This window comes from Cynara cardunculus, unplaced genomic scaffold, assembly GCF_001531365.2.
Source record: "Cynara cardunculus var. scolymus isolate 2C unplaced genomic scaffold, CcrdV1 Un_Scaffold_2127, whole genome shotgun sequence".
Taxonomy (NCBI): Eukaryota; Viridiplantae; Streptophyta; class Magnoliopsida; order Asterales; family Asteraceae; genus Cynara; species Cynara cardunculus.
In genome coordinates this window covers 45,321-58,151 of record NW_020200985.1, presented here as the reverse complement: position 1 = coordinate 58,151, position 12,831 = coordinate 45,321, and the positions used below count along the sequence as shown (strand labels likewise).

The 12,831-nt window shown below is 35.1% G+C and overlaps 1 protein-coding gene across 4 annotated transcripts; it reads right to left on the bottom strand.

Moving 5' to 3' along the window:
• Positions 1-2,823: 2,823 nt before the first annotated feature.
• On the bottom strand, positions 2,824-12,488 carry LOC112502886. Of its 4 annotated transcripts, none has more exons than XM_025106899.1 (11): positions 12,143-12,488; positions 10,974-11,036; positions 10,291-10,375; positions 10,104-10,181; positions 9,780-9,852; positions 9,522-9,567; positions 7,372-7,463; positions 7,213-7,282; positions 5,096-5,181; positions 4,741-4,811; positions 2,824-3,007 (listed from the first exon to the last, which is right to left on the bottom strand). In XM_025106899.1, the coding sequence occupies exons 1-10, from the start codon at positions 12,473-12,475 to the stop codon at positions 4,766-4,768; spliced, it is 972 nt and encodes a 323-aa protein (XP_024962667.1). In that variant the 5' UTR covers positions 12,476-12,488; the 3' UTR covers positions 2,824-3,007; positions 4,741-4,765. The 4 variants fall into 4 exon arrangements, with proteins under 4 accessions (XP_024962667.1, XP_024962666.1, XP_024962665.1 ...); XM_025106898.1 differs by lacking the exon at positions 2,824-3,007 and adding an exon at positions 4,553-4,625; XM_025106897.1 differs by lacking the exon at positions 2,824-3,007 and having other exon boundaries at positions 4,553-4,811.
• Between the last annotated feature and the right edge of the window lie 343 nt (positions 12,489-12,831).

Genomic DNA, 12,831 nt, shown 5'->3' with positions numbered 1-12,831 from the left:
TTTTATGATATCTTCAAACATATATTTTATTCAAAAATAAAAACATCATCGTTTTCTCAAAATCACATAAAGTCATATTATAACATCGATTGAGATAAAAATTAAAATGAAATATTAAAATCACGATGTATCTCGCTACATTGCGCGAGTACGCTTCTAATATATATATATATATATATATATGTCATTTTTATTAAAGATTTTAATTAATAAAATAGAATTGAGAAAAAGGATTCAAAAGACAAGATATAATACAGAAGAGTAAACGATTCTGGTGGTGATTGTTTAACTGAACAACCAAATCATTTTTTCTAAATGGCCAACAACTCATATCCACAACATATTTTCAACAAAATTTTAATTTTTATTATTATAAAACAAATGTTTTTAATATATTTTAAAACATTATTACACACAAATCTATAAATACCAACTACATTTATAAAATATATAAACCCAATGATCGTGGGATTTCAACCCCAAACTTTCCTTTTAACCAAACTTGAGATTGAAATAGAATTCAATTACAAATTCCGCTTAGAATGGTTCTAAGCAATTTGAATTTCGAGGAAGAATCGGAATCGTAGGGATTTAGAATTTTTTTTATGTGTTTGGTTTATAGGATTCAAAATAAAATTGAACTCCGCTCTTTATAAAATATTATAAAAATAATAAAATTACCGATTTATTAATTGATCATTACAAAATAAATGTTTACATATTTTAAAACATTATTACATATAAATCTTACAAAATCTTGTACAATACCAACTTCTCTTGTTAGATTTTAAATTTAAGAAATCCTTCAAAATTAAAATAAAATTCAACTTACCAGAGGTTAGAGGATTGAGTGTAGTCTTTGACTTTCATATTCACCACCTACCGTTTGCCAAAATTTCTAGAATGAAACTTTTTGTAATACTTTTTAAAGATTTTTTGACCATCTAAGCTTATGGCTTATTACAGAAAAGGTTACAAATGGGTTTTTCACAAATTAACACGATTTATTACAGTTATTTCTGTATTTACGATAGTTTTTTCTTTAAGAGATGGGTTTTATAAGACATTCAAATAGACAAGGATAATTGTTTGAAAAACCCTTCAAAATAGTTTCAGAGACAGGTCTACGATAAAAAAGAAATTTTACAATAAGCTGACGTCACAAAGAATAAATATGTTTATCAGATAAACATTAACTGGATTCTTGGTCCTAACCATGGTCACTCAATAAGACAAGTGACACTCCAACAAATTCTTCTGTGAAATAGAGAATGAAATTTTCGTTCTCTAATTTATATAACTTTTTTTAAAGATTTCTTTTTTAAAAGAAGTCCAATGAAAAAGTTGACCCATTGGGGATGCTTATAACGATAAATTGATGATGATGATGAGAGGGGGGGCCATGTGATGGTAATGACCTGGGTTGTTCTTAAGAGATAGAAACCTGAAAGAACCTATGAACACGAAGATGACGTGTGCAGTAAGTATACCTGAATAAGAGAGGGGGTCCTCCCAAGTGAATCCCACAAAGGACGATGACAATGGGTCTCCCTCGGTTTGATGATGGTGACGACTCAAAATATGGCAATAATAGCCTACGCACATCATCATAATGCCCACGTGAGTCCATCCTTCACAGCGATCCCAACCATGGCATCGTGAATAGGACAAAAATGAAACGATAAAAGTATTCGATCTCTATATCACCGTCCGAACCAATAAAGATTGTTGGCTTTTCAACCGTTTTATCTGCCGCCTGACAGATTTCTATTGATGATGTTAGATTTTTTTGGGTTAAAATTTATCTAATAAAAAATGACTGTAACCAAAAAAAAAATTAAAAATTAAAAATTAAAAAGTATATCGAAATTCATGGTTTTCGGTTTACTACCAATAGAGCCAAAATATTGACATTACTTCACCACACCAATCTTTTTTCTTCATCTCAATAACTCTCATTATCTTGCAAATTACACAAGTTACAATTTATTTCAATTTTCTGTTATGGATTCAAACTTTCCAAAAAAAAAAAATATATCAAATTCTCAACATCTAGATAACTCTTAATATCACCCAAACACACAATATGAGAACTTTGAGTTTTTCATCAATAATAATCAAGTTTCTAACCCTGAAAATGCCTAATCTCCACAAAAGAGTTCAAGAGCCGATAAATGGGAAATCAAAGAAGATATGGTGTTGATGTCAACATGATTTACGTTAATGAAAAACCTATTCGAGGCGAAGACCAGAAGAAACGAACATTTTGGTCATGAGTGAATAAATACTATGACGAAGCTCAAGCAAAAAACGCAAAAGGACTGGACATCAAGAACATAAATCAAATGAAAGGCTGCTTTGTGCGACTTAACCAGAGTGCAAACAAATGGGTGGTTGTGTAAAGAGAAGTAAATCAACAAAAAGAAGTGGGATGAGTATGAAATATGTTGAGAAAGAAGCTCATGCAATTTATGAGATAAGTGAAAGCAAGTTCAATGACTTGCTTGTATTTAACGAAGTTACGTGTAAACATACCAAGTGGGATTTACAGTTACAACGTGACACAACACGTTCTCGCCCAGAATATGAAGTGGGCAATGAATAAATTGATGGAAGCACAAAAGATCAACAACTAGAGAAGAAGATTATTCTGTCAAAACCAACCAAGAATCGCCAACTATGGATGGTTCAACAATTCAACATCCTATGGGTAGAGATGCAACAAAGAAAAAGGAAAATGTAAGACATCATAATCTTCTTCAACTATTAACTATTCTGAAGAATTTCATGCATTAAACATTACAAGAAACAATGAATCTGAAATCACGACCAAAAAACTAGGATTTGAAAAAGAAAAAGAACAACACAAGAATCTACATGCACTGTCGGCAAAAGAACGCCCATCACTAGGAGAGGAGCCGCTAAAAGAACGTCTTTTGGCAATGTTGTATGGACTACTCTGTGTTGGAGATGAACATGGATTCTCGAGTATGATAGATAGTATTGACTACATGCATTGGAAATGGAAAAATTGTCCGAGTGCATGGGTCAGACAATATGCCGGAAGAAGTAGAAATGCAACAATCATTTCAGAAGCTATTGCATCATATGATTTACAAATATGGCATGCATTCTTTGGAACACCAGGTCTGCTTCATGATTTTAATGTACTCCACCGATCTATTTTTAATGATGTATTGGCAGGTCGATCACCAAAAGTTAGTTATGTCATGAATGGTCACGAAAATGATATGACATATTATCTCATTGTTGGCGTATATCCTTTATAGACTGCATTTGTCAAGTCAGTTACATCTCCCCAAATGCGGACGCACAAGTTGTTTGCTCAAGTTCAAGAGGCCGTCAAAAAAGATGTTGAGTGAGGATTTAAAATTCTACAAGCTCATTTTGCATTTATTCGACGACCATGTCTTGTTTGGGACAAACAAAGAATGGGACAAATTATAATTGCTTGTATCATCATGCATAATACGATAGTTGAAGACGAACAAGATACATACCAAAATCATAAATGGTCCTACTGAGTTTCTTAACGACATGCCCACAAATCAACAAGGAAGCTCTACCGAAGATGATGGTCAACCAACTGAATTCTCTACTAAACGAATTGCAAACCTATCCTGTTTATGGCTAACATGGAACAACATCACAATTCGAAAGCTCATTACTCTCTGAAAAATGATTTAATTGAGCATATATGACAAATTTGGTCCTAATAATTAAGCATGGTTGTTTATGTATTTCAGATATGTAAATTCGTACTTATGTTTGTGACTTGTTTTTATTTAATTTCAATTGTACGGTAAGTTTTTAATAATTATAATTACGTTTTAAAAAGATGCAAAGGCCCGTTTAATCTATTTTTATACTTAAATTTTAAAAATAAGATATATAATTTTTACATAAATATATTTTAGATTAGATCGGATCACGATTAAATGATAAAAGACGTGAGATTAAGTTAGAGTTGAAGATTATGTTTGGAAGAAAAAGTAATATTGTAAATCAGATTTGGGTTGAAGGGAGTGCAAGTAAACATGGTCTAATACCACTTGCGCACCTACCTCTTGCTTCCCTCAACTCTTCTATCCAATAACCAAAAATAAAAAGAGTAAAAACTTCAATTTTAGTCTTTATATAAGTCCATAAATCATCCTTATGGTTTTTATTTTGTTCTCAAAGTGGTTCCCGGTTGTGTTAACTCGGTTTATGTTCTATGTTAGAGCGAGAGACATTTCAATCTTCCCATCAAAATGTTTAATATTTTTTTTTTAAAAACGGCAAATTTCAGATTGAGAGAAATTTCGAAATGAAAACAAATACAAAATATAAAATAAAATGTTATGTTGTTTTTAAAAAAATTAAAGATTTTGATGAAAAGACTGAAATTCCCCTCGCTTTAACTGAGAAAATAAACCAGGAATTATTTTCAAAACAAAATGAAAACCACAAAGATGATCCCTGGACTTCTCAAAGTTGAGCCAAAATTGAAGTTTTACTCGAATAAAAAATAAAAACTTACATAAATAGGTCAAAAAGCAAACTTATGATGAATGCCAACAAGGATCAACTTATGACCACTGTCTTAAAAACCAATTCTGCAACTAATCAGGTTTCAATGGAAAGAAAAAGAAAGAAAACCCGGTTCCAATTAGGTACAAAATCGGATTACTGGATGATGATGATGTGATGATGATAACAGCACAAAAAATAAATTACCTGATGACCCATTGCTTTCATACAGTTACCTTGACTTCTTACTTCGCATCCCCATCCTCGATTTCGCAAACCTAAATTCCTGGTTAAGAAAAAGCTTCACAAACATGTACAGACGGTATAAACAAATTCTTATTCTTAAAAACAGTGGGGAAAAAGTGCAAGCAAAATGTTCAAAACTTTCAGTTTCTGGATTTCATCTACAGTTGCTGATAATGCCCACATCAAGCGAAACTGATGCAATATGCCAAGTGATAATGAGGTGTTTTAAGAATCCACTTGGCATAGTCTTGGAAAGATAAAGATGCATGAATGAAAACAGGTCAATAGAGAACGTAAATGCAGTTTTTAAGGATACTCCAGCCGCATTCCCTCGCCAGATACTGATGAGTAAAGGACCGTGCCTTGTAAATGATTTAGTGCTTCACTTGAACAGGCAGTATCCTGCAAGGGGAAGTATGGGTATTATCTCAATATCACTAACGTTAAATGGGATATCAGCAATTCAACATTTCACGTCATTTCAGTTTCAGGTAAAGTAACTGTCACAAATTGCCAATATTGAGGCCCAAAGGGCAATATGGTAAACAATAATAACATGGGATGATGAACAAGTATTTAGTGAACTTTACGTCAAGGCTGTCGAACAAATACAGAGGACATGACATTGCAAATTTTAAGAATATGCAAGTTTATATATGGAACGAATACACAATGATAAGCTTATAATTAGGAAATGAATCATCTGATGCACTGTGCTAGGGAACAACTCCCTCATTCATGGTGTGTAAAAGAAAGTTAGAAGCAACACCACCAGCATCTTATAATCGACCATCGACCCTGGATGTTCTAGATATAAAAACATCTTGTTTAAAAAGATGATTTCGGTATATACACATGACATGTTTTAAGACTTAAACGCAATGTCATTGCCGAAGAGGTCAATTTAAGCTATGAACAATTGAGCAAGGAAGGCTGCTTATATGTGTAGTCTTCCACTACGAACTCTAATGGCATGTGATCACTCAGAGGTTCTTGATTAGTCCTACTCCAAAAATTCAACTGCGCATTCGAGGTTCCCTGGTAAGACAGTCATTTGACTAGATACTTTGGATCACATAAAAAAAATACATATTCCCTCTGGCTACAGGCTGCATCTCAGATGAAGGGACTACAATGAGCCGTTCACTGAAGAAAAGGTCTTTATGGCGCTCTGGGTAAGCTTTCATTCAGAGGGCTACGGCGTTTGATTTGACCAAAATACTAATTTAATCCAATCAGGGTGCCCTGTACCTGACATTTTCCTTGGTAGACATAACATGAAGTTTAGAAATAGGGATGTCAACATCTCTTGCTTTCAAGCACAAAACATCCTACCTATTTACCTACGCTGATCATGTGAAAATCTTTGACCTGTTGATCGACATACCTGTCTCGTGGAAACTTGAGCACAGCAGAAGATAATATAACATACCATTCTAGATCCTAGATCGCAAATCTAGATTCTGCTAAAACACCTGTAGATCCCCCCCCCCCCCCCCGGGGGGGTTTTCTATTAGTTTATTCAGAAACCAAATCAACAAGACACATAAAGAAACTATTGATTTATTAGCTGTACACCTTTCAGGAGGTTGGTACTCTCCCTCAGGCCCGTTAGGTCCTTACAATCACAAAGAAATTGGATGCTCCTCCCCTTTTATATCCAGACCTCACCGCCATTCAATTCACTCCCAACTAACCCTCCGTGACTGCTTACTACCCTTTGATACCGACTTATACTAAAACACCGTTGTTCACTTTATCTTCTCTTCCCCCTGGTGTAAGTAAATCTCGCTGCATGTTTATTACACTGACTCAAGACATCCTCTTAAGGCTCTAACAAAATACTTGGGTCAAGCAAAAAAATACACATGAAAACTCTATTAACCTGGTCCCCGTGTCGTATTTGTTTATGATCATCTGACTTCACTGTCCACTTTTCAACATCATCGACTTTCAATTCACCACCACTTTTCTTAATATATGGAATGCAATGAGTTCGTAAATGTGCAGATTCTCACATTTACAACCAATTACAGATCCTGTAGATTGCCTCCATATATTATCAGCACAAACATGCTTCCCTGTAATGTCTTGCATTTCACATGGCTTCCTCCTAGGAAAATGAACCTACATTGAGCAGCAGCACTATCATCCTAGCATATCAGGTATTTGTGGTATCTTGGCATTCATAAGAACTTATAAGCAGATAACAATTCCTATAAGCTTGAGTCAAAGTCTACCACAAAGCTATCAAAGTGAATACATAGAAGTGTATGCTTTTATTGCATGAATGGAGAGAACATGAAGAAATTCAAAATATATTTCTCCCTGTAATTCTTATGTTTCAAAGATCCTATCCTTAATGGAAGTACAAAGGCTCAACAAGAGTTGCCAAACCAAGCCAAAGAAAAGTCATCTAGAGACAGAAACTACCTGAAAGTCAACAAATGCCACCGGTGTCCCATATGTACCCTGCATCTTCAATTTCAGGAACCCACGGCACCTGTCAAGTGTCAATAGAAACAAATGATAATTTACTCCATGCTTCAATTCAAGTAATAAAAAATCCATAAACTTTGAATTTCTACAAACCTTGAAAATATTTGAGTTAGCTCTTGTTCTGAACAACTTGGTCCTAGATTAGCCACAAATATCGTTGGACATGGAGGAGCCGATGAGTTTCGCTGATCATGCATGTCAAAAAAGGTTAGCCTACCCGATATATCAACTAATGATCCAAACCGTGTCACAAGGGAAGGAGATAATAGGCAAGTATAACAGAGATATATGTCGCTCTATAAGTAACATAGGATAGATGAGAAAACAAGTTCTTAAAAATGTCTTTTAGCACTTGGGAGGGAAAACTGCATGCAATGATATGATATGTTTCCATGATCTCTTGCCGTAAGAATATACATCTTTGTTTCTGATTGAATCATTATGTTTGTGCAACACCAAAATGAGGAAGGTGCCGATGAATCCATGATTATTGATGTCATAATAGAAAACTGTTCAGAGATAACTTAGTGGACAAACTTAACAGAAGGAAAACACAGCACAATATATATGCAAAAAATACATGATCTAGCATCTGTACTAAGAACATATTCCGACAACAAACTTGACAGAAGTTCTACCCAAATTCATATATTAAACATGTAAGAAAAATTTAGAACACGAATTCAACACAGCCCTATCAGTAACAATAGAATAAATCTGCAATTTCTTCACAAACTCAGTACTCCAATCCAGCTACATTACTAAGAACATCAACCATGAGGTTGAAATTTGAAGTAGTTTGGCTTCATTTACCCTTACCCAACTAGTTTGGAAAAAAGGCTTGTTGTTGCTAGAAGCCCTCTTATATCTCGAAGGACATCTATGCTAGTTCGATCATCTGGCAGTCCCTGCTACAATCCTAAGATTACTGGCGGAGTCCATGATTATAAGACATAAAAGTCAAATAGTTAGAAGGTCCTTTATTGTTATCCCCAACAATCCCAAACAATTTGTCGTAAAATTAGCAAGTAATGGCTATATTTAGGGCACCTCACTGATCTTTCCTCCAATTAGTTTTTGGCACAGGATCATGGAGCAACCTGCACTACCAGCCCTCCTATTAGTTCTCATCAAAGAAGTACATATGTATAAATTTATCTTTGAAGATGCTCCCATTAAAATTAGAGGCTTTTAAACCTATATATTATTTCGAAAAAGTTTACCACCTAGGTATCTCTAATCTTATCAATCCTCAAGTGCTTAATATCTTTAATATATCTGTTGCTATTATAATCTGCTGGACAAAGGAAATCTTAGTCTTATGATAGAAGGAATCTACACACTCATATACCAACAGGTTGCTATATGAATAGTAGTGAGGACGTTTAAGGACTCCAGTGACAGCATGATTCTTGCTTTCTTCCGACTTCTAAGGTGCAGACACTATAACCAAGAATAAGCTCTAGCAATCATAAGAAAAATTAAATTGCTCAGTAAAAGGGTTTCTTATATAACTATAGAGTGTCACTCTTTATTACTTCTTAATTGCTTTTAGAAAATCATCTCCTCCTTCGAGTGTCAGAGGTTACATTAAGAAACCTTATCTCTGATGGGCTTCAACATGGCTATTGCCCTTTTTCGGACAGGCCAGAAGCCTATTTTCTTGCTAAAGAAGCCAAAAGACACAAAGTACCAAAGAGTTTTTCTTCTCTGGGGTGCCTTCATCTGGACTTTATCCTTTTTACCTGAGGAAAATAAAAATGCTAGAATTCAAAAGTGAAAACTTGGCCTCCTAGGATGAGCTTGCGCATTTTCTTGTTTTGCAGGTATATCAGCATGTGGCTTTCTTCTAAAAATTATTTCCAATGTGTCTGTGGATCTACAGACGAATTTTACTTTTTTTTTTTTTGACAAAAGTTAATACTCCATGAAGGACCATAGACGTTTGTAGGAGACTTGAGTTTTTTGGGGTTATCTTAGTCACTGAATGCATTTTTCACAGGTCTACAAACCCTTCATTAACAGAATCTAGTCAGTTTCCCATAAGCCATGCTCTTAAAGATCTAAAATGAAGAAGTCATATCCTTCTTCCTTAGATGTCTCAACCTGTCTTGAATTTTTTTTCAGGTTAAAGGAAGCACAAGAAGCAAGCATCAACAGAAAATTTTCATGATTTAACAAATTGGTTATTACGAGAGAGAGATATAGAGAGAGAGAGAGAGAGGAAGGCAGGTGGAGCATACCGATCTTGCAGCAATACTCTCAGGTCTACCATCCAAACTTCCATGACTGAATCAGTAAAAAGAAAAATAGTGTTAAACAATTCAGTATTACCCCCAGCGCATGAAGACATTATCCAATAAGGCATGTGAGAGAGTAATTTTTTTCCAATCCTTCAACTTTTCAGCACTGAACTAATCAAGTAAGAACGAGTGCAAGCCAGATAGAAGCAATCTCTTCCAATCTAAGTAATGAAAACGTGCTTAAGTAGTGCAGATGACCTTTGTGCAGATGGATAACCAATCATGTTGTAAGCAGAATTACTCATTCCATGCATGTGAACGCTGCCAACACCTGCTAGTGCCCAAGCGTGCAAAAGATGTGCAATATGAGCATCTAGAATAATGTGTTCACCCCTGACTAGTTGGCTACTATCCCACGCAAAATATAAGCAAAAACACTGCAGGACTAACTAAAAAAGCAGTGAGTGTTTCATAGAATACAGATATGTGTTGTGTGTGGGCGTTGATGAGGATGGGAAGTGAGGAGTGTGTGAACTTATAGGTCTCCTTATCTCATATTTTCAGAAGCAATTCACAATATACTCTCACCAGGATCAGGAAATCCCCTCGAAAATGAAGTGGGTCCTTTTAACCTCTTCTCGGATCCATGTCTTTCATCATCTAGTTGTTAACATCAACAAGTACACAGAAATAAGTTCACTACTGACAGACCAAAAAGTGCACCAAATACAACGGTAGATTGGGGAACATAATATAACTATTAATTTACCTGTTCTTGAACGCTTAGACCTCGAATTTGATTTTGCAAGATCAATGTATAAGGTTGAACCCTTCTCAAGGTCAAAGACCATACCCTGCAAATGAATAACCATACTAAGATAGAGCTTTATATATTATTTGCAGTTATCTACAACCCTGGAAAACATCTGCTTTCAAGTTCTTTATGCCCCTTAAGAAAGTTTGACTTGGTTATTGAAAAGAAAAAAAAGAGCAGACCCTAGGAGCCTCTGGAGGCAAGTAAATTCTAGACAATTTGTCCGCAAACAAGCTCCCTAGAAGTATATATTTCAATAAACCAGAATTTCACAAACTTATTTTTCAAATATTCACAACAAAAGTTCCCTATATTCATGTGTTTAAATAATGCACAATGCCAAAAGTGGTCAAAAGCAATCAAATGCTTTTTAGTAAATAGTAGTCATGAACTTATCACAACATTACCGACTAAAAGCCACAAAAAGTAACAAAATAGCATTAAAATATTATTATTATTCGGTTAATCAAACACCAGGATGGATAAAGTAAGTGTTTGTTTAATGAATCTGATGTGGACATGATGTTATTATTCTTACATTTAAAGCATGTAATGAATCTGATGTGGACATGATGTTATTATTCTTACATTTAAAGCATGTAATGAATCTGATGTGGACATGATGTTATTATTCTTACATTTAAAGCATGCAATGCTGCAAGCGCCGATTGTTGATCCAGAAAGACAGCAAACCCAAATGGCTGTTTAGCACCCAAAGAGTAAATTAGAAACAAGATCAATAACAAAAGATACGCAAAAGATGCATTTCCAAATGAATCTTGCATTTAACTTAACAAAAAGAAAAACGAAAACACAAGGAAAAATTAACAATAATAGCTTATGAGTTACTCCCTAGCATCATATTTGAATTTCAAACTCTAGTGGATATAATTTTAATGTTCCTCTTGCATTTTGAACATCAATGTATTTCTATCTGTGCATTGTTTGTCATGTAGTTTAATGATTTTATCAATTTTATTATCAAGGACATAGATGGAGGGATAATAATACGATTTTATAGGTCCAAATGCAAAATGAGCCTGAACATGGTGACCAGCAGAGCGAAGATCAAATAAATTTGGTTATTACACAACATTGCTCTATCTCATTTCAAACTAATAAAACCATTGCAAAAAAAAACCATTGAAGATAAACAGCTTTAGTTCTTCACAGTTTATAGACAAGGCATGATCAATGTACAAGGCCGCCAAATCTAGCTAAGTCAATGCATCAGAAAACACCTGACATTCCCAGCCACCCATTTCAGTCTTTAGCTCTATTAACTCTAGCTAATTAACTACTGAACCATTGTCTTCACCGAATATGATTTCAACAACAAAGCATATAATGTCCCTCTAAAATGATGGCCTCCCTTCATCAAGAAAAAGTTATACTTGGTTTTCCATATCAATCTTAATGATGAAACTACAACTGATATGGATATTGTTACTAATCTAACTCGGTACCACCAGTTCAGCAAGCAACCAAATTTTCTTTAATATAAAACTAACATTCACATCAATCTAAAGACTAAGAAGTAATTCCAAGATCAGAGTGCAGCTCAGGGAGACATTATATGCATCGTATTGCAGTTAGCAAGCGGTTTTTTATTATGCATTTCGCTCTTCTATTATACATAGATTTTCTCTGAGTAGCAACGCAAAATTGATCCAGTGACGAACGATCTGTAGTTTTTTTTCCGTCAAATGTGATTTCTAGAATAGAGAACGAGATACAGAACAACCACTCTAACCAAACATTTCGAATATTACTTAAATAGGGAAAACGTTAGGATAAACTTCAATACCTGTGTTTGTGTTGCATTAGGGCTACGGAGGTGCGAAGATTGGTATCCTGGGAACTCACGAAATAGATTGTATATTTCGCGAGGACTGACGTCGTCGGGAAGTCCGGCGATGAATAGCGTTCGAACCTCTTCTTGAAAAGGAGGCGTATGCAATGGGGTTGAATAAGAACCGAACGGGGGCTGCTGGTGAATGTGATACTGGTGTTGCAATTGAGGTACTGCGATAGGAGGCGGTTGCGCTGCTCCTGGTGGTGGTGGCGGTGGTGGTGGTTGATAGTAAGCATACTGGGCGGCGTGGGGACCCGCCGGTGGTGGTTGGTAGTAAGCAGCCATGTCGTCGACGACGCCTTTTTCTGAGCCCTAGTTTCTTTTTCGCATTTTCCGTCTTTTATAAGAGCATCGGTCCCTTTTGTTTGTTCAAACAGTTTTAAGTCTCATCCCTTGGGTTTCAAATTATATCTTTTTCAGTCCCTCATATTCAGCGATGTTTTCATTGAACAAATAGACATGTCGTGTATTTCTGTTAAAGCATCTTCAATATCTGCTTGTTTTAAAAAATTTAAGGATTTAGAAAACACATAATTCATGATCGGGATCTCAAAACTTCTGTCACTCCATCCCCGCAGGGATAGAGAACCCATCGTTGTCTCGGAAGTCGGAAGTGCTATTAGAGACTTCATTTCACTTAG